Source organism: Pempheris klunzingeri, chromosome 5, assembly GCF_042242105.1.
Source record: "Pempheris klunzingeri isolate RE-2024b chromosome 5, fPemKlu1.hap1, whole genome shotgun sequence".
In the NCBI taxonomy this organism is placed as follows: domain Eukaryota; kingdom Metazoa; phylum Chordata; class Actinopteri; order Acropomatiformes; family Pempheridae; genus Pempheris; species Pempheris klunzingeri.
The window spans coordinates 27,538,099-27,560,607 of NC_092016.1; the positions used below are offsets into that span (position 1 = coordinate 27,538,099).

Below are 22,509 nucleotides of genomic sequence, written 5' to 3' on the forward strand. Positions count from 1 at the left end.
TACTTGTTCATAGTAAGGCCGAGCAGGTGAAGCACGGCTGTTTTTAGAGTTGATGAACGCTGAGGACATCCATCTATTGACGTCATCTTCCTCTCAGGAAGAGATGAGGGAGAGGAAGCAGGCATCAATGCGGGAGGAATGGTGAGGGACACCTTGGAGAGTCAATAGGCTGGGGGTCATCAAATCCGCCATTCGTACCGTCCGAGTTGGACAGACTGTCAAACCGGGGACAGATCCGGAGAAGACCCTGTCTGCATCCTCATACGTATGGGCTTACGTCATTCATGAGTCAGTCCATCAACTCCGAATGGGTCAAATGGAAGCGACGAAGGACGAAGGTTCGGTGAAGGTTCCCGGATCCAATAGGTTGTTAAACTGGCTTGCTGCAGGCCCTGTCCGTTAGTTGCCATTTTATTGTTAGTATTATTATTATTAAAACATTTTTTTGTGTTTTTTTCGTTTCGTTTTTTCTCTCGCTCCAGATTTTAGGCTGTCTCTGGCGCTCAAGGTTTGACTATCTCAGACTTTCTTAGGTAGGAAGTCCTTATATCAAGTAGAGGGCAGGGTGGAGGCGTGGCTAAAAAAAAGCAGAGCTTTCTTCACCACTAGAGTGTCGCTCCAGTTGCAACCAAGAGACATAAATATTTCATCTTTGTCTTCCATTATTCCAGACCAAGCCTCCAACCGGCAGGTCTAACATTGTCCGGAATACTCCACAATCAGAATTAAAACACTCCAACATGAAATCAGTCAGTCAGTCAATCTTTATTTATATAGTGCCAATTCATAACAGTGTTATCTCAAGACTCTTTCCATAAAGAGCAGGTCTAGAACAAACTCTTTAATTAAGAGAGAGACCCAACGATTCAGGAATTCAATATTAAGGAATATTAAGGATATTAAGTTTTCGTCTGCCATACAGCACAGGCCGCCAGTTTTCTCTCAACGTCCTTGTCCTCCGTGGGGGAAGGAAAATATTAATTTGATCTACCTTCAGTCACGTCCCTTCATTCTCCTAAATCAGGCTGGTGCAATAAGTTCTGTTAGCAGAACAACTGACTACTGAACCGGCTTCACAGTGTGTGGGATATGTCATATTTCACATCAATAATAGTAAGGTGAAAGAAAATGTGTCTGCATGTGTTTGTGTGGAAGTGCAAGGATACATTCATATTTTGTCTCAAAGAAGAGTCTCTAAAAAAGGAAACTGATGAGTGCAAAATAAGAAAGGGGCATAATGATTTTGTTTCAGTTGTTTGTGGCAATTTTGTGACATATATACATGGTAAATGGCATTTTGAAAAGCTTTTAGTGCTTCTTAAAGCTACTTTTTAGTTAGCAATTCGACACCTTATTGTATCCTGTTTTCAATGATTTCATGTTTCACCTATGTTCCTTGTGTTGCCCAACTCCACAGTCCACATGATTTGGCTGCAGCACTTTTTGACATTATGAGAAATCTTTGAAATGCTATTTTATGTAATTACTATTATTTTACCATAACACAGCATGATTATTGCTCTCCCAGCTGAATAAACACACAGAAATCGAATTGCATCGAATCGAATCATATCGTATTGTATCCTTTTGTATTGGAAGGAATTGTCCCTTAATCGTATCTAGATTTGTACCAGACCGGCACATATGGGAGAGATACACACCCCTATCTATAAGTCAAGGTTAATTTATGTTATCCCGGTCAGTGTAGCCTGAGCTCCGACCAGTAGTTAACTGTTAGTACCCAATAAGAACCCAGGTCCAACTACAAGGTAATCTTTAGCAGGCTACGAATTTTTATGCAGTTATTAGCTACGTTAATTCTGCACAGAGGGTGAGGCTGTCTGCCACTGTCCTGCCCTATGGCCCTATGTCCTGCTATGGCTGAAAGCATCTGTGCTTGTAGCATTAGTCTACAGTTGTTAATATACAGGGCATACAGCATTAGCATGCAGCTAATGGACCAATAAAACCCTTCTATCAGCATCTTTTTCAGGACATGGCAGGGGAACAAAGCAGAGATCAGTGATGCAGGAGTTTTTCTCTTATGTCGTTATCAATTAAAAATGGCTTTTTAAAGTGTGTACCCTGTTGCTGTCTATGTGAGTCAATGGATTTTTTTACCCCAAAATGGGGTGTGGTGATCAGAACCTGCTATGAATGGCGTATTGCCAATCTGATCTATAGGTAGCTGACGTGACGAATCCTATAACATGTTCACTGACATCCTTGACATTATAACAGTAAATAATGAAATATATTTGATTATATACTGTAGAAAACCACCACTACAGCCACTCAAGTGAGTTGAATCAACACCTCTGACAGTGTGTCAAACAAAGAGCTTCAGACTACATGAGATTGAACAGACCTGTACATTGTATAAGGGGCAACTCTGGCCTCTATTTTCACAGTGAATATTTTGTCACTTGATTAATAGAGCCTTAATTCACCCAAAATGAAGAAATAATTAACAGTATCTACCCCCCCACCCACTCTTTCATTAAAGAGCCATAACTGTGTGACAGACAGGAAGTCAGATCATAAAGGTGTCATTGTGTCACCTCATCTCCTCTGTTCCCATTTCAATTAACAGATTGCTCCTGGTCTGGACTGTCCCAGCATGTGGTCTTGTGCTGCTCTTTCTACGCTGCTGTTAGAAATTCAACACTATAATCTTGGCTTCCACACTGAGTATTTCACACAGTTAAAAAACCTTGGTGTGTTTCCACTGAAATTACCCGGGGAAAAACTTTCCCTCAACCCCAAACTTACCTAGTAAGGTGGTAGGACTTTTCAGATTCCCCAGAATTCTTGGGGGGGGGGAGACACACTTGCAGTGTTCCACACTTCCATTCACCCGCCATGTTTAACCCTTGTATGGTGTTCGGGTCTATGGGACCTGTTTTCATTTTTTTATCAAGAGAAAAATTAGATAATTAATTATTTTTTCAAACCCAGACTCATTGGCCTCTGAGTTTGAAAAAATGATTAATCGTATAATTTTTCTTTTTATAAAGAACATGAAAAAGGATGAAATCGGGTCCCACAAACCCGAACACCATACAAAGGTTAAGCCAGTGTGGCTGCAAACTTGTTTATTTCATTTCTACAAGCTTCACATAGTTTGTGTTTTCATCATTTGGAAAAAGGAACAAAAGAAGAGAAGGTACGAGAAGTGGACGGACGACGAGGTCCAGGCTCTTATGAGCGTATTTGCTGAGTCTATAGAAGAATAGCTGACCAGCTGGTGGAGCTAAATGTAGGGCACATGCTGAAAATTCATGAAAAGATGAAGAAACTTAAGCAACATTGTAAGAAGCTGAAGGACCACAACAGTAGTTTCTGTTACCACTCCCCCACACGTCATCAGCCTGATTTGAATAAATGTTCTGGAACTTTGAGGTGCAGTGGAAACGCAGACCACACAGATTACCAGGAATTCTTTTACCCAGGTAAATAAATTCCTGGTAATAAAAATTCCTGGAAATGTTGGTGGAAAAGGGGCTAATGGTGGTCTCTGCCAAACCACAGCAGCATGAGTGGTCATTAGTCTAACTTCCGTATCCCTGCCATGTCCGGATACTAGATCACTATTTGGGACTATCACTGATTGGTTTTACATTATTTTAGTATGAACAATGCTAAAGAAGCCAATAACCAAAGGATATGATGATCACTATGAAGGAAATCAGGAGTTAAAGCTGAGCTTATTGTTACAAGTATCACATTGTTCTGACGCTAATTTACGTCATGAGATGTGTAAACTTGGTAATGTTGTTGTACATGAGAAAGAGATGTTAGTAGATTGTTTTTTTTCCAGTCTATCGTATGACAATCATGTGATGAGTGATTTAAAATGAGTTGAAAGGGCCATCCAATGTCTATTAAGCATCTAAGAAGTCTACAGAGTATTTATACATAGCTAAGGAAGGTCCCCAACATCCATATGTCAAAATAGCCATGCTTCTGTTTTTATTTCAAATATCATATTTTTGTCATCAGACACACAATGCTCTTTAGTGCACTATTAAAATTGTGGGTTCATGCTGTAAAGACAGTTGAAATAAATAGTTGAATAATATGTTTCAGTATTTCTTCCTGAAAGAAAATGGTAAAATGTGTCACTTAGTAATAAAAGTCTATTGTTGATGCAACTTAAAGGGACACTGGAATATGTCAGGCCATGTACACTCATGGTTTCAGGGTCAGTGGTGATCAGCCTATGCCAAAACACTTTCACCATTTTCTGGAAGGCCAGTGGTTCATGAATTTGGTGTTTCTTTGGCTCATCTGATTATTGGAACACACTGTAGTCTATATTCTAAACATTTTAATGTATATTGTAATACTATTTACATATATTGTATATTGTTCGTATCTACGTCATCATAGTTGTAGTGATGACGTTTTTATTCTAAAAAAAAAAAAAAAAAAAGAAAAAAGAAAAAACACCGGAAGTCTTCCGTCTTTCCAGCGGAACTCAGGTGGAGCAGACACACAGCATGTTTCCAGGGGGACGCATTACAGTGTTGAGCACTATGTGGTACCACAGGTGACAGCTGCATTTAGAAGGTATGTTTAATGCTTTCTACCCAGCACACAACAGAAATAGAGACAGAAGTGAACATGTCAGCTTACCGCGCTTTGGTTATTAACGACAGTGTTCCGTTTGTTTAACTCGACGCACACCGCTTCCTGTCCCACACCGTCCAGCCACGACGGTGGAGTCTGTCCGTCCGTCTGTCAGTCCGTCCGTCCGTCCGTCAGTCCGTCAGTCAGTCCGTCAGTCCGTCAGTCAGTCAGTCAGTCCGTCCGTCTGTCAGAATGAAATGATAACAATGATAGTCCTCAGCAGCCTGTGTCAGTAACACTCCATCGTCCCCAGCTTCACTGTCGTCTTACCTCCTGAAGTCAGCGTGTGTTACTAAGCTTATCTATCTGTCTGTCTGTCTGTCTGTCTGTCTATCTGTCTGTCTATCCATACATACATGTAAATATATGTTAAAAATATAAATAGGGCTGAAACTAACAATTACTTTCACCCTGGCTGTGGCCTTCCTCAGATTTTGTGAGCCAGAAGACAGGAGTGTGATGGTGCACAGTGTAAAGATGCAGGAAGAGTTATGGGATTAGTCATTAGTAAACAGTAGCTGTTAATCTGCACTAATATTCAAAGTGGCATACTGAACATGTACAGAAGCCAAATAACAGGATAAAAGAAATATGATTTTAGATGAAAGCCACCCAGTTCAAACCGAAAAAAGTAGTCATTCTGATTTTCTAAAGATTATTAAACCCTAAAAAACATATACTGACCTGATGGAATGAAATAACTGATAGAATGAATGATACATTGACCCAGTTTCTCAGCAGAACTACAAAGTTGCTCCTCATACTTGTATCGTTCTTTTAAACTGCTCTAATGTCTCTGCAGCAGTGCAGTTAGTCGCTTATTAACAGAAGCTCTCATCATTCAGACTTTTGATATTGTTACAGCGACTTTAATGTCAGACACATTCCGTTATTAAAGGTCAAACTGGCAGGGATGTGTTGCTAGGTTACATCCAGGCTATCTATTTCCAGGTAGCAAGCTAACGAGATGAGTTTAAGTGGAAACATCGCGAAAGTTTGCACACAGTCCACAGTCAACAGGTTTATCCACACATACAGGCTCTGTGGGTTCACTGCATATGTATGTTGTATATTGATGGGTTTATTCTATATTCTGTATTCTATATGCCACAGGTGCAATGTGTTGTGTTACCTACACCATTCACTGGTTCCCAGTTTTGGATCAAACAACTGTCAGTAGGTAGCATTACCTTAGCAACATCAAGAACCAGTTCATTGTAGATACATAGGGTTGTCAGGTCAGATGACCTGTCAGTTCAGTCAATGAAAACAGCAAGTGCTCGGGCAGGTTTTAGTAGGGTAGCTCTATCAGTAGATGTTTATGTTGTCTGATGTCAATGACTTGTTGAAACAGGGATGTGTGACGCAGCAGAGAAAGACCTGTATGCTGTCCTGGGAGCCAGTGCCTCAGACTCAATCCAGCAGCTCAAACACAGATACCAGCAGCTGGCCTTACAGGTAAGCACACAGCTCTGTCTGTCCCTGTGTCGGATGGAAGAAACACACAACCACTACTGATGTACACTGTTTGAGGATGGCTCTTTTTCCATCTCCACAGTGCTTGGCTCAATTAGACACAAGCCCAACTATGCCCAACCAGATGGTAGATCTGACTTGTTAATTAGATAGATAAATACACAATAGATCCAATAGCTTGCACAGTCAATTGGCAAACAATAAAATAATAAATAATAAAAGTCAGTGGAAAGAGAAAGAGAGAGTGGGTCATGAGCCACTGCCCTCAACTGAGGTGTTCTACAGTCTGATGGCTCTGAGGACATTTGTCTGTGTTTATGTTCATTCAAGAAACAGCAGCTCATATTAAAGTAAAGTTAATACAAATTATTTATCTGAATCCTAAAGAACAAATTGACATTTTTTAATGCAACACACACATTCCTTATATATAAGTTTTGGGTTGCTGCAATCATTCCTCCTCTTCATACTATCTCTAAAGTGATTTTTTCCAAACAAACCCTCCAGTCCTTCTTTTGTGTTATACAGCTGAAGATCATGTTAGCCTTCAGTTTTTCTAATATGAAAGTCTGTGTGTGTGTGTGTGTGTGTGTGTGTGTGTGTGTGTGTGTATAAACGCTCAGTACCACCCAGACCGTCTAGGAGGTGAGTGTTCTTCAGAAGCACAGTATGGTGTGAACAAGTTTCTAGAAGTTGATGCAGCCTGGAGGATCCTTCAGGACCAGAACACCAGGAGACAGTATGACCTGCAAAGGCGAGGTAGGACATTGTTTAGTTTGACACAAAAAACATCATTAGTTGATTAGTTGATTTGATTTATTCTATATTTATGGCAATGGTCATGACCTGCATAAAAAGAGTCTACAAACTAGTCAAAAGTCAAAAGTGTTGCTCAATTGATTTAAAAGTTCTCAAAGCCGACATGAAGACTTAAACCAACATTATTTCAGTCACAACAGAATTTGATGGGCTCATTCCTTCATGCAGGCTGTCATCTACCACTATAATGCCCGAAATACACAGGGTATGAATGCAGTTCCTGACGTAGACAGGGAGGAGCTACAGTTACATGCATGCACATCGATTTGATTGATTTCCTTTAATGTGCAATGTAAAAACACCCATAGGGCTGCTCTGCTGCCTTGCATTAACCTCTGGTACACTGAGGTATTTATTTTAATAATTTCTTAACAGATTGTGCTCATGTAGAAGGAAATAAAATAGACCCAGTATAGGCCCAGTCAGGCCAAGCCCGAAGGAATGATGTGGAGCCATCGTCCTATGAGTTCACCACCCACAGGGCCCGTTACAGGGGTCTAGTGCATGTTTGAGCATAGGGTGGTTCATAAGTGTACATGGTACCAGAACACCTTAGGCCAAAGATATATGATCGAATTTGTGGTCGTGTCATGATCACCACCTGGTGGTGAGTTGGGTCAGATGGTGGCAGAGGCTGCCAGACAGACCTTGTAAATCCAAACGTGTAGTAAGGGTGTGCTGGGTGCGTTTGGTGGAAGACCCTGTCTGGGAGGTCTTCAACTCCTACCTCAGGAAGAATTTCTCGTATATCCTGGGGGAGGTTGGGAACATGGAATCAGAGTGGGCCATGTTCAAAACCTCTGTTTCAGAGGCGGCTGCTAGGAGTTGAGGCCAGGATGTCGTTGCCGCTGGTCGGGTTGGCAACCTAAGAACCTGCTGGTGGACAGCGGAAGAAGGAGGCTTTTCAGGCTTGGTTGGCTTGGGGGTCTCCTGAAGTAGCAGATTGGTACCGGGGGGAGAACCCTGCTGTGGGAGGACTTCGGGGAGGCTATGGAGAAGGACTTTTGGGTGGCCACAAGGCAGTTCACAGGCTCAGGAAGGGAAAACAGGGCTTGGCTCAGGCTGTGTTCAGCCGTGGAGGAGAACTGCTGACCCAGACTGGGAATATCGTCGGTTGGTGGAAAGAGCACTTTGAGGAACTACTGAATGCGATTAACATCCTCCTCTGTGGAGGAGGCAGAGTCTGAAGACTCGGGGGAAGCCTCAACTATATCCCTGGCAGAGGGCTCCGAGGTAGTTAAGAAGTGACAAGGCGCCAGGGGTGGATGAGATTTGCCCTGAGATGTTGAAGGCTGTGGACATTGTTGGACTGTCTTGGTTGACACCCAGTTGTCGAACCTCAGATTCAAGAGGAACAATGCGGATTCCGTCCTGGTTGTGGAAAAGTGGACCAGCTTTTTACCCGTGTGATGTTTTTGGAGGGGTCATGGGAGTTCACTCATTCAGTCTACATGTGCTCTGTGAACTTGGAGAAGGCCTTTGATTGTGTTCCTAGAGACCTCAGAATTGCATCTCTGCTTTTTGCAGACGATCTGATTCTGTTGGCTTCCTCAGACCGTGACCCTCAGCATGCGTTGGGGCAGTTTGCGGCTGAGTTTGAAGGGGTTGGGATGAGAGTCAGCACCTCTAAGTCTGAGGCCATGGTTCTCTGCCAGAAAACGGTGGATTTCCCCCTCTGGGTTGGGAGCGAGTTGCTGCCACTAGTGGGGTAGTTTAAGTATGTCAGAGTCTCTGGGTTCACAAGTGAGGGTAAAATGGAGCGCGAGATGTACAGGTGGATTAGTGCGGCATCAGCAGTAATGTGGGCACTGCCACCACGACTCGACCCTGGATAAGCAGTGTATATAATGGATGGATAGATTGATGGATTGATACAGCTGAGAGCAGGTACAGATGAAAAAACAGCGGATATACAAAAGATGCCATATTGATCACTTCGGAACCACAAGACTGACCCTGAAATCCCACTGGGGACGTCTGCGTCGCGTTCTGGCTGCGGTCCGGTTTTGCTCCGCTCTCTGTGCAGTTGTAAAACCCACTGAGAGTGTTTCGGAAGTGTTTCAGACACTGAGCATTTTGCCTGGCTGATTAGTTGACTTGCTCAGATTTTGTTTGGTTATTTTCCTGTGATTTTCGTGCTAAAGTGTCCTAACAAGCTCATCTGCTCTGTGCTGCTTGACGTGGTTTGGCTGTGGCCAATTTCAAAAAAAGAAGTGCCGTGTATCTTTAGCGCTCCCAGTGGCAGTGACTGAACGCAATGCAGATGCCGGGATTTAGCCTTGACATGTAAATACTTTTGGACAAAAGGGATTAAGAGGTTAAGAAGTGCAGCTCTTTTGGAATGTTTAAAGTTGTGTGTGTGACTAGTTTGTGGAAGAGAGATGGAAACACGGGACACTTAATAAATAAATGCATTTATTACACTCACCTTAGAATGTGGAACAAGACACATTTCTCTCTCTCTACATGTTTTACCTTGTCCTGCTGTACCTTTTATGCCTATCTGACAGCATTCAGTTCAAACTTCCATAAGCCTGTAAATAGAGTAGAACACACAAATAAATAAATACAAATACTATACAGCTCATAGTTCTTGAAAGGTTTTGATGCTCACTGCTATAGACACATTTCTGTCAGAACCAAAAAAGTACAAAGGTTTCATGGCCAGCCAAACTTTAGGTATTGTAGCTTCTCAAACATTTGCGCTGTCCTTTTAGATATGAAACTGTAAGAAATAAGACATTTTTTCTGTTGGTGAATGTGAGTATATGCTTTCTGAAAGATCCAACCTCTTCCTCATCATTTACCCTATTTTAAATAATCTCTAGTTTAGCAGCAATTATTCCTCACACAGTGAATCACTAATTAAAACCTAAGCAAGGTTTGGCACTAATTATTCGTGGTTGAAAGTCATTATCACTGTCAAACTGTACAACTTGTTAATGAGTGTTTCCTAAAAGAGTGAACTGTAAAAAATTAGTGTGAACATCCATCTGTTCACCTGTTTATCCATCCTCCTATCATCAGTTCAGTTTATCCATCAGACCATCTGTCTATCCATCCATCCATTGTTAAATCCATTTTAGCACTGTAACTGAAGATCTTTTGAATCGTAGTTTACTGTGTGTCTCCTACCAGCTGTAGGAGGTGAAGAGCATCTTAAGAAGCTCAACTTGCAGGAGGAACCAAAAAATAATTTGTTTAAGTGTTTATTGTCTTTATTTGTAAGTCTATACTTATATCATTAACACAATTAAACTAACATACAAATTAATTCAACAGTTGGTTTGCACAGCTTCGTCATTGTCCTCTCCTTATTGCTGCATGTATTTATCTATTCTGGCCAAAATGCCGCTTTCCTGATGTATATGTTTCGTCTTCATATCTTCTCTTTTCTTTTTCAGTTGGTCTGTTAAAGAATTCACAATTATGACGATGATCCACATTAATTCACAATAGATAACCTGCATATTTGTGAAAACTTAAGACCTCCTGATCTGCCAATGCGTAATTTTTTGCTAATAGTAACGTCTGCTATGAGCAGCTAAATCAATCAAAGTTTACTTTCTCCAACTTATTTCCACCCAAGAACATGAGTTATAAAGGTGCACACTGTTAATGGCACAGAGAGCTCAATTTTTATTCTTAACACTGAAATATAAAATATTTCTTTGTCTTGCTTACAACTTGTCTTGCTTGAATGTATTTTTGGTATAGCATGGTTTACAAACCATTAAATCTCTGAAGTTACCTAAAAGTGTGATTGGTATCGTCCTCAGCATTACAGACAGCTGTCTTAATAGCTTGCAGTTATACTTGCTCTAAAATAATCATATATCTCAAATAATGGCCAACACAAACAAAGGCTAGTGCCTATCAGTACAACAACTCTCCACTCTGTTCTCACTTTCGCAGTTTTTAACACAAACTAGTGCAGTGCCTGCTCAAGGCACGTGCCTGTTCAGAATGGGCGAGTTGCTTTATTCCCAGTATTCATCCCCAGTGTTGTCGTGAACCATGTTATGGCTGCTTACAGCATTCTTGAAAACTGCTCATCCATTGGACTTACCCTGTCTTTCTGTCTATCTGTCTGTCTGTGAGCCTGCTTGACATAGACAATACAGTTTGTCTATACAGTTAAAAAAGAAAGCATTCCAAAATAAAGTAGTGAAATCTAATGACTAACCTGTTGCATGTATACACAGATTTACAGAACCCAGTTTACTACAGTGCATGTAAAAGCACTGATTGCCTTCACCATCTGTCAACCTTCATCCATGCTTTGCTGTCTCAAACATGTTGCTGTTATTGTCACAGAGCAAAACATGAAATGGGAAAGTTTGGAAAGGAAAAAAAATGGGGAATGGACTATTCTTGTTTATTACCCTTTATTGTCTTTTTGACCACCCAAAGTGTTTTTAACATTATACACACATTCTTTCCTGGGAGAGAAGCTAACCACATTCACTCACTTGCACATCGACGCACAGCACAGCTCACAGTGCAGACTCACTTCCATTTTTTAGCAATACAAACTAATGCAACACTTTGTTCCAATCCTGCCTCATCCAGACTGCATACAAACCTTCAAATGTGAAGTCATAATACTGTTCACAGCAAATGTCACATCATTCTTCTTCTCCTATAATAATGATGCATTAATGCTTCTCCAGCGCTGGAACTTAAACAGGACTGGCCAGTGGATTCTGCACTTTATCTGGAGGATATGACCTGGAACCAGGGTAACTACACTACACACTGTGCACACTAAGACACAAACTAAAGCAGTAAGGATGCTAGAATTATTTCTGCCTTAACCACGGGATATCAAGCAGACTGTTGCACCAGCTACATGCAAGTTCCAAGATTCAGTTGTTTTATTGCCAGACATGTACAGATAAATACATTACAGAGATTTACATTAATAATGTAAATACAAGTTCCACTGTACAATGAAAATCTTTCTTTGCCCTTTCGCCTTCAATGCCACTTCAAGATAAAAGAAAGAGATTGACAGAAAAATAAACAGTAGCTATACAATAGACAATAGCCATACAGAAAAACTATATACAGATCACCGTGTGTCATCTCCCATGACTCAAACATGTTGCTGTGCACAATCAACACTTCAATCGGCTTCAGCCGAAACTCACCAGTTTGTACAGTTGCTACTTAATAATGCACTACAACCTGATTAAGTCTTAAGTAAGCAAAACATTGTCACAGTGACTTTGGACCAAAGCTGGTACCGAGGTGACATGGGAACATTACCAGTTGTCTGGATACATGTGACCTACACAATCCGTGCTGCTTTCGATGATTAAGCCATCCATTAACTGATCTATTCAATTTAATGCCACTATGTGCACCCTGTGGTGTGGTCAGGGAGGCGTTTCTGCAGTGGCCATGAGCTCAACACATTGCGGAAACCACCATGAATGCAAAAGCTAAAACATAAAGGCAAAAACCACAACGTGAATACAAAAGCCACAATACAAATGCAAAAACCACACAACAGGCATGGCCTTTTGCAATAAATGAGGCATGACAATTAATGAGCCATTTGTTTCCTTACTACATCCTTTACATTCAACCTAAGTTATGTTCTAACTTACACATGACGGGTGCAACTAGCTGTTGGTAAACTGAGGGTGTACTACTAGTCATTCTCAGTTGTTCATATGATCTTTACCCAGCTGGATTTCAATGATGGATCAATGTGTTTGTAACTAGTCAGAATTGCACGAAGTTTGTATAGATATTCATGGGCCTCAGAGGATGAGCATCACCTCAAGCATCACCCTCATGATTTATTTCTTTATTTTCTTTCTATTTATACACATGTTTTTATTCTAATGGGATAAATGGCAAATTAATCTATTTATTGTTTTGTCTGAGTTACTGGATTTCACTTGTCAGTTAGCGTGTCAAGATGATCATATCCACACTTGTTCATGCTCACTGTGATGGAGGGAGGTAAATTGTGTTTTCCATCTATAACATAAGTATGGGTTGTTTCAGATGAGTGTGCGTATACATACAGCTGTCGCTGTGGGGGTGGATTCAACATCTCAGAGAAGGAGGTGGAGGAGGAGACACAAAGGAAGCAGCAGGATGATGAAGACGAGGAAACAGAGGAAGAAGCGCATGGGGGAGTGGTTGTTTGCTGCGATACGTGTTCCCTCAGCGTGCATGTCACAGGCCTGACACTGCCGAGCCTGACTACTAAATAATTGTGTTAACATTTCTTGGAAGAGGGCACCAAAGCATCAAAGTATACTGTTGTCGCCGAGTGGAAGGTCTCAGACTTTGTGGTCAATATCACCCTTCTGCGTAGGGTCTGATGGTGCAAAGCACCAAAGCACCAATAAAAGAGCCCACTGGCCCACTCACTGAGAACACACTCTGCATGTATGTTGAATACAAGTGTGTGAAGAAGAGTGTTGCTGAGCCATCCTTCCCTTTGTAAACAGGCAGTGGTGGATGTGGACACCACATCTCTGAGCAGGGATCTGTTCTTTAGTCATAGGCTGACTGATGTGGTTCATTTGGTACTTTAAACACAAGTTTGATTTGTTGGTCTTGATGAATTAAATAAGAGTGTGCCGTGACTCTGAAATTTGAAAGCATTCGTGAGTGGTCATACTATACTGATTGAATTAATATCATTGACTTGTAGTATAACAAAGTACATTTGAATTGTTTTTTCTTTGATATGTATTGATATTTTATTGCATAGGATGTCATTTGTAGGTGTTTAAATCATTGTTGAAATTAAATTGTGGTAAATACTTTAAGGAAAAGAATGATTCATGTCTGAAACATGTGCTCATGTTTAGAGTTAACTTAGGCCAGTCTTTGTCATGAGGCTCACGGACTTGTTATGACAACAGACTTATGCTACATCACCATCAATCAAACCAAGCTAACTCAGTATGCTCGTCTATCAAGGCTCCAAGGATTCATTTGAGAAGAGATGGATTGAGTGGCTAACCAACATTTGGTAGGTTTATTACAGAGCATGCAACACTTTTCTCACAGTTTAGGAAAACTGAAAATAAAAACAAATAAAGAGCTCTTTGTAACCTGTAATAACATGTCCTTAGTGTCTCCCTCTTTTGTCTTAAAATTCTGTCTACCTGGATTCGATGATCTGTCAATTTCCTGCAAATCCATCACGTCAATCCTACAATGGAATCCAAAGCAGCTGGCCACACCGCTTTCAGGCTTCCCTCAATGTTTCACCACCAGGACTGGCTCGCCATCAAGTTACAGCAAAGAGTCCTGGGTTATCAAAAATCAAATCCTATGAATACACAATAGACCAGAGAAATCATCATCAGTCTACTTTTCAAATGAGGTCAAATCTGCTTCCTCAAAAAGTCATTCACAACCCTGTGTTGGGATTTTTCTTTGAATTTTAAAGGATTCCAAAACATGTAACATGAGCTGAAGATGTGGAATACCTTTTACAGAAATTACACTAACATAATTACATTTAATATTTCTCCATCTGTGCATTTCCTTCAAACTTGTATAAATAATTGCTGTAAACTCCATGAGTCTCACCATCTGAATGTTTGTGTATGTGCAGACACTCTACAGTGCAGTCCTTTAACACATGGGGGTTTCTTCAGTTCGGTTCATCCAATCCAGGAAGGTGAAGCGCTCTTATTTTCATGTGAATACAGGGACACAGGGATATGGGAAATGTTTTAATGGTAATTTAGTCATTGAAAAGCAATTGAGTAGTTGACTGTACCGTGTGTGTACGTTGAACTCAGAAAAGTAATTGCTTAGCTGTGAGGCCCAAATAGAATTTGCTGTCAGGAGATAATACTGCCTTTTACAATGTTGTGGATAGAGGTAATCTAATTGAGGTAATCTAATGTTCAAGCAGAGGGTGATGGTCTATCCCCTGGAGAGTCTACGACTCTGTGCACTCTGGGGTCTTTGCTACATGTCTGAACCTGCCTGCTCGCTGGCATGATGCTGCTTAGCATACCGGATGCTCATCTACTGAGCACACAGATCACACAAATATCAAGCATTACCTGTCTGTTAAAAACCACAAGAGGGAACATAGATCGTCATGTTCACAACTGTGTATAAAGAGGGTTGACACGTATTTGCTTTCTCTCACTACAAAAATGAAGTCTGCAGCCTTGCAGACCTTAACCCCCCCCCCACCCACTTCAAAACACGCTTCTTTCAAACCTAGCAGATCAAAATAAAAGTCAAATACTAACAAGGGCTCTGTTTTTAATCCATCGAATGTCACAGAAAATGATAACATTCATGCTTTTAAAACCTTTTAACTGCACACAGTGTACACAATATAGAATACAACTTTTACACACATTAATAAAACAACCCGATGTTCTTGAAGGTATTTTTAATGCTTATCTCTCTCAGCGCAGGTACACAAACGTTATTCTCAGTCAACAGACACATAGCAAGAGGGGTGCAGTTTTTCTTTGTCTTGTTAGCAAGGGCAGCTAGCAGCAAGCTGCTGACCCTGCTAAGATAAACGCCATCACGTTCACTAACCATGTTTGGAAGTTCAACTTTCTCAGAGATAAAAATGAAATCCTTTCTCTCATTTTTGAGTGAAAGCATCAAGAAACAAAAATGCAAAAACAGAGGAAGGAACAGAGGAAGAGGAAAATCAGGAGTAAAGTGAATCATCTGTGTAATAAAATTCTATCCTGTGACACTGAAAAATTATCTTGTAACAGCCTAGGGGTCCTGATCCCTGGGCTGAGGAGCCGTGCCCTAAATGACAGAGCTATTCTCTTCTCTGCAGGACTGCGACAGACACACAAAGGAATAAAGGCTGGTAACGACTGCTCTCTCTCTGGTCACTCAGCCTGCAAAGGTCACAGCTGACAGAAACTCTGAGTAATGATCATCTCTCATGTATTATCCCCCATAATCCATCCATCCATCCATCCATCCATCCATCCATCCCGCCATCCATCCATCCATCCATCCATCCATCTCTGCCCTCCCCATAGAGAGAAGGTTAAGAAGAGAGAGAAAAAGGTATTGTCTGAATTCTCAACTAATTACTTTTTTTTCTACAGCAGCTATCGCGGTCAACAGTGTCGGAGAGTACCTAGTGACACACTGGGGGGGGGTGATGTGACAGCTGATGCTTAAATGAGGGGTTGGTAGAATATTGATGTGACAGACACAGAGACGTGGTGGGACACAAAATCACTTTCACCAACACCCCACCTACAATTAGAGTGCTTTAGATCACTTTCTACCAGCTCCCCCACCTCCCCCACCTCCCCCACGCACACACACACACACACACACACACACACACACACAATCCCACTCCAACCGTGTTCATACACTGTAAAATCACATGTTCAATTTAATTTAGAACAATTAATTGTAATTAGTTAAAGAAACATTCTTGTTTATAACAACTCAGCTGTTATTTTTGTAGGATTATGTCAGTAGTGATGATAATAATGTAAGTCAATAGCTGAGATCTAAGATGTCCAATAATGTTAATGCATTTGGCATAAACTTTTTGGTAAAATCATTATCCAACCTTTCCACCTTCTTCTGAGCCTTTGAGGACGTCTTGTCTGTGCTGGCTTGGAGGCCTTGGAGGTGGGATTGTTGTCATGCCTCCTGTTCTAATGTCAAAGTCCATACTAGACATGAAACCTCAAGTTTTGGGCCAACTCAGCTTTTCTATTGTAAAACCTTTTTGACATTGATTTCGCTTACAACAACGAAGCAGATCCCCTTACACTCATTTGACCCTGGGCAGTTTGTTGAGTTAAGATACTACTGAAACAGGTACTACATGGACAGTATCTTCCTGCAGGACAAAGCTATGAATGATTATAAAGACAAGAAGGATGCTGTTCATGTTATTGGAGGAAGAGAGATCACCCTCATGGCTGCTTGATCTTTTGGTATTTTTCCCACCACTGGCTGAATTAACTGTGTGTGTTGAACGACAAATTGTAGGGGACATTGCATTGGTGATTATGTGAAGATATTACTATTAACAGTGAGCAGGTAAGCTGATGCCCGTGAAATAAACATGGTACAAACACCTGGTAGTCAGCATATACAGCACTAGGCTGACAGGCATTTTACTATGTCACCGTTATGCCGTTAGTGGAACCAGCCAGTAGGACCCCAAAGCAGACAGCAGTAGTATCATTCGCTGCGATCTTGCTGTGCCTTTGACTTGGATTTTGTGGTTATTGCAAATTTCATATAATATCAAGATTTTAGCAGTGGTGGTGGCACAAATGTCACGGTGGCTTTAGAGCATACAGTGATCGGGGCATCGTGGCGAGAGCGAGGGCAGCTGGTGTTGCTGCTGTGAAGTTCCCCCCCTAGCCTAGACACTGAACCCCAACTTGCTCCTGAAGCAGCTTCAGTTTGAGAATGTGTGTGAAAGAACAGTCTCCTCCAACTCAGATTCCTCCTGAATGAATGATGGGTGAATGAGGATGTGATGGAAAAGCGTTTGAGTTGTTGAAATGACCAGAAAGGAGCTGTACAGATACAGACCGTTTACCATAGAGACAGAAGAGAGACTGTGAGGGAATGAGGAAACACTAGCACTATTTAAATTGTGGTTACTTTCACGTTTACCTTCAAATAAAGTAGTTTAAGTAATCTTTCACTTCACAAACGCACGCCAACATCCAACTTACGTTTAGTTTGGATAAATTGACTCAGGTCGAAATACTAAATCAAACAATACTAGTTGATGTAACCCGGGAAGACGATATTTTTACAGTGTATCCCATCCTTCTTTCAAAGCCCCATCCCTTTCTATCCTGCAATTAGAGCCCTTTGATCACCTTCTGTCTCTAACCCCCTACCTCTCCTCTCCCTTTCTCTTCCTTTTATCCTTTCCAACTTTTTGACCGCCTGCAGATAGACCTGTTTAGTGCATTCTCTGTCTGCTGATGCTCTCCTCAGTCTATGTTTCTCCATCTCTCTGTGTTTCTATTTGGATGGCTGACAGTGGTTTAAGGTTGATGGGGGGGTGGGGTTGATGGATCGACTGAATAACTGTCAGGATAATAACAATGGTTGCATTGCCCTTTAATAACTGGAGTCCCTGGAAGGCTGTGGGGAATGCAGATTATATACTGTCAGTTCAAATCCTCCAAACCATCTTGAAAAAAGGGCGTTAAGAAAATGATTAAGAATTATTCTCATTTCTTCAGATTGTGGAAAGAGTGTGTGTGTACGTGTGTGTGTGTGTGTGTGTGTGCAAGTAAGTCAGTTGCTTCCAACTTGTTAGCTTGTGTCAGAGCTTCTGTAAGTGCTGTCAGAATGTTATATTCCACACTTTTAAGGGGCATTCCACCTAGAACTCGGTTGACTTGTCACGGTTAGTCCTGCTCAGCTTGTGAAAACAGTTGTATGGTCTTATCTGGCTCCATGTTGAACTTTGCCAGGTCTGAAAAATTACATCATAATGATATCATGTGCTGCGTGTGGAATATGAAAGACCCGTCTGGGCGATACGTATTATCGATCTAATTCAGTTGTTTCTTTCTAATAAGTGAATCCATGACAAAATATATTGTAGGATTTTGCTGTCACTCCCTCTTAAATTCTGCATCGGTAAATATCGACATTTCTATGTACTGTTTATGATCTACGTCTTACATTTGGCACATCTATGTGCTGTTTTTGGCTCAAAGAAAACCCATTAGGCTAGCAGGACAACACATGAAAGCAGCCCAGTTTGTAGAGCTTCCCCTTAATCGTTATTGTCAATATGCGCATTTTCTTATTCTGAGTTGCTTAATGAATAGTTTAATGCAGTGTATAAGTGTGTAAATGCAAATGTTACACTATAAAATTAGATCATTTGTTTAGAATTTCTATATCAGGTTAAATTAGGCTGAATGTGCAGCAATTTTTGTGTTCATTTCAGTTTTCACAGTGCTTTACAACCAAGAACAAGAGTTCCACAAGTAAATGATAATAGTATTAAAGTGATGATAACAATAATACTAATACTTATAATAATTATAATAATAATTCATAAAGTAATTCATTCTATTTTTAACATTAATATGTTTCTCATTTAAAATAGTTTGGCTTTTTAAATGTTTCAAAAATCTCTGTATGAGTCGTAGGAATGTAGATCTTCATCACTGAGGCTGGTGTGATATGCATCTCAAAGATCCAATACATGAAAAATACATATGAAGGTACTGTACTACCTATTGGGCCGTCACCACGTGGGAGAACAAAGAAAGGCCGACATGTCATCTCCAAAGCCTGAAGCAAAGAAACAGGTGCCTCCATCGGACGTTCCAAGCCTCAGGTAAAGGAGAGGTTTGATTGGGATTCAAATCCTGGGGTCTGACTGGAAGTCCACCGGAGTCCAGGAAGAACCCAGCAGGCCGCACTGGCCATGACGTCACTAAGAATACAACAGTAGTACACGACGAAGCCGCACCACCTTTCCACTGCGGCACAAGTTGCTACAGGAGGTACCAGCCGTCCCCACACTCACTGGACGAGCAACCAGCTGGTTTTATTCTCATTTCTGTTTTTCCTGCTTTTTATGTGTTGGGATCCAAGGAGAACGCAGAGCAACCCGTGGCCTCCCCAGTCTGCCTGCAGAAGGGAGAGACAGGGTCCTGATCTCTTCAGATAGAGAAGGATAACTTCTACGCCCAGCTCTCTTTCACTCCCAGTCGACACAGCGGTAACTGACCCTCATCTTGCCGGACCAAACCCCGCCGGGCGCACCAGGACACACACACACAGTTAGTACTTCAGTGTGTTGTTGTGAGGTTGTAAACTGTAAGTGCCCGACCGCCAAGTCCTGTTAGTAAAGATTCTGTTTGCTGCTAGTTTTCTTTCACGCATTTTCTGTGTTATCCCACAGTGGGTTTTGTTATGTTAACAACCAACACTGAAGAGCCAGTTAATGGCATTTTTGTCAGCTGACCAGCACCACGACCGGCGGAACAGAGTTCACAGGTCGGGTCGCTGAGTGATACAATAGACGGTTACTGTGCGTCTCTGCAGCACTTAAGACCCTCTGTGCTTCCATTTTGAGTGCTTTCCTCTTTTTCTTTCCTTACTAACCTACATGTGTGCACCCACACACACACACACACACACACTACTACATAACGTTACAGGCGTGGATAGTGCTGTAGTATACACAGTGGTGTTCTGCACCACCTGGCGCTACAGACCAGTAGATTCCAGTCTCCATTGTGCTCCTGTTCCCTTTTCAACTCTTGCGGGCTCATCCGCCATTTTGAACTCTCCACATCGTCTGAATACGCTGCCATCTTGCCTTCTCCTCCTCGCCCCTCCCTCACACACACACACACACACACACACACACACACAGCCAGTAGATGCTTTTCATTTATTTGAATAATAGAGGTTTATCAGATGAAGTATTATTGATGTTTTATCAGTGTGCTTGGTTAAATAAACTTTAAGAAAGAAAGAATAGTCTCCTCCAACTTAGATTCCTCCTGAATGAATGATGTGTGAATGAGGATGTGATGTAAAAGTGCTTTGAGTAGTCAAAATGACTAGAAAGGCTCTATACATATACAGACCATCTTGGAATAAAATTTAATTCCCTATGCATACTTTCATCTTTCAAGTCGTCAGTCGTTAGTCATCGTCAGCGCCCGGCACGCTAGGGGCCTGCTAAACCTACTGTACATAGTATAAAGAGCATGTAGGAGGGAGGCCAGGGTGGTTGGAAGGATCAGACATAGACATAGACCCAGGAGACTGCTGTTCATGTCCCATGAGAAACCAACTATGAGTTTTTTATTATGGGTTGAAGAAAATATGATGGTTTAGGTTAAAATAAGTATGTTCGACTACATAATGTAACTTTAATGTAACATATGTCAGGTATTTAACTTAACTTACTCTGATGAATTCCAATAAAAAGTGCTATGGTATGCTGGACACTGGGAGGAACAGGTTTGGTTGTTAGCAAAAGAATCAAATGATTATTTACACTTATCAATATACTTCTTAATATCAGTAGAATTATTAATGGTAATTAATTATATTTGGGCACCAAACTGTGAATTGTGTGTCTTTGTGTGTGTGTGTGTGTGTGTGTGTGTGTGTGTGAGGGAGAGAGAGGGAGGGGCGAGGAGGAGATGGCAAGATGGCCCGCAAGAGTTGAACAGTGGGAACGAGAGCACAATGGAGAGTGAAATTTACCAGTGTAACACTAGGGGCTGCAGAACCGACTGCACAATGGTGCCAACTGCGCATTTAATGATATGTGGAAGTGTGCATGCGTGTAGACGTACACCTGTAGGTTAGTAAGGAAAGAAAGAAGGAAGAAAAGCACTCGAAGCGAAGCAAAGATGGTCTGAACCGCTGCGGAAACGCTCAATAACCGTCTGTTTTATCACTCAGCGGGCAACCTGTGGACTCTGTTTCATCGTTACGTTGGTCTTTTAATCGATAATATGCAGTTACTGGCTCTTACGTGTTGGTTGTTAACACGACAAAATCCCCTGCATGGGATAACACTGACAATACTTTGTGAGTGATTAGTGTATGTGTGTCCAGCTCAGACAACAGTGAGGCGAGGGTCCGTTATGCCGCTGCGTCGGAGGGGCTAACAGCGAGCTGATCCTCGGGTGGCAGCGTGGGAACAGTGGGAGTCGACTGGGAGTGAAAGAGAGCGGGGTTTTCCTAAAGAGAAGAGCCAAGTGTCTCTTCCTTCTGCAGGTCAAATGGGAGAAGCCACAGGTTGCCCTGCGTTCTCCTCGGGATCCCAACGTGTCAACTGAGGGTCACAAAAATGAAACAAAAACAAGAACAAGAACAGCCGGTTGCTCATCCACTGAGTGTGGGGTCACCTGTTACCTAGGTTTAAACGGTTAACACCTGATCTGCGAACACCTCCTGTAGCAGCTTGTGTTGCAGTGGAAAGGTGGTGTGTCGGATGTGCTGGTTTCGTGTTTTTGGTGACGTCAAGGCCGCATTGTGGGGCTCCGGTGGGTTTCTTCCAATGAGTATAAGTTACTATGTGAAAGTCAGCCACAGCAACCTACACAGAGTGATGCGGGTGCCAAGATCAGAAAACCCATCAGGAACCCTCCTGGAGCACAAGTCCTTACATGGCATGTACCACCGACAGATACCAGTGACTGATATCAAGAAATCCTACCAGTGGCTGGAAAAGGCTGGGCTAAAAGACAGCACAGATCTAATCATGGCAGCACAAGAGCAGGCACTTAGTGGGTGCAGGCTGTGCAGAGATGCTCCTGAAACTATCCAGCACATAATAGCAGGGTGTAAGATGCAGGCAGGATCCGTGTACATGGGACGCTATAACCAAGTGGCTGGCATAGTGGACAGGAACATCTGCAGTAAGTATGGGCTGGAAGTCCCATGTCAGAATGGAAGACACCTCCCAAAGTGGTTGAGAATGACTGACGTCCAGATCCAGACTGACAAGCTGGTGCTGGCTCACCTGACATTGTGTTGATTGACAAACCACAGAAGAAGACAGTGGCGATAGGTGTAGCAATCCAAGCAACAGCAACATCAGGAAGAAGGAAC

General features: G+C 41.8%; 1 protein-coding gene across 1 annotated transcript; it reads left to right on the forward strand.

The window, feature by feature from the left end:
• The first annotated feature begins 4,501 nt into the window (after positions 1–4,501).
• On the forward strand, positions 4,502–14,007 carry dnajc24 (DnaJ (Hsp40) homolog, subfamily C, member 24). The gene is made up of 5 exons (XM_070831302.1): positions 4,502–4,572; positions 5,987–6,090; positions 6,732–6,867; positions 11,601–11,669; positions 12,949–14,007. Exons 2-5 carry the CDS (start codon positions 5,989–5,991, stop codon positions 13,158–13,160), a joined length of 519 nt encoding a protein of 172 aa, XP_070687403.1. The 5' UTR covers positions 4,502–4,572; positions 5,987–5,988; the 3' UTR covers positions 13,161–14,007.
• Positions 14,008–22,509: the final 8,502 nt, after the last annotated feature.

Excerpts from the sequence above, each read along its gene's own strand:
- dnajc24 (XM_070831302.1), top strand. The coding sequence starts at position 5,989 with ATGTGTGACGCAGCAGAGAAAGACCTGTATGCTGTCCTGGGAGCCAGT. Across the intron at positions 6,868-11,600 it reads GTATGACCTGCAAAGGCGAG|CGCTGGAACTTAAACAGGAC; the intron begins GTAGGACATTGT and ends ATGCTTCTCCAG. Across the intron at positions 11,670-12,948 it reads GGATATGACCTGGAACCAGG|ATGAGTGTGCGTATACATAC; the intron begins GTAACTACACTA and ends GGGTTGTTTCAG.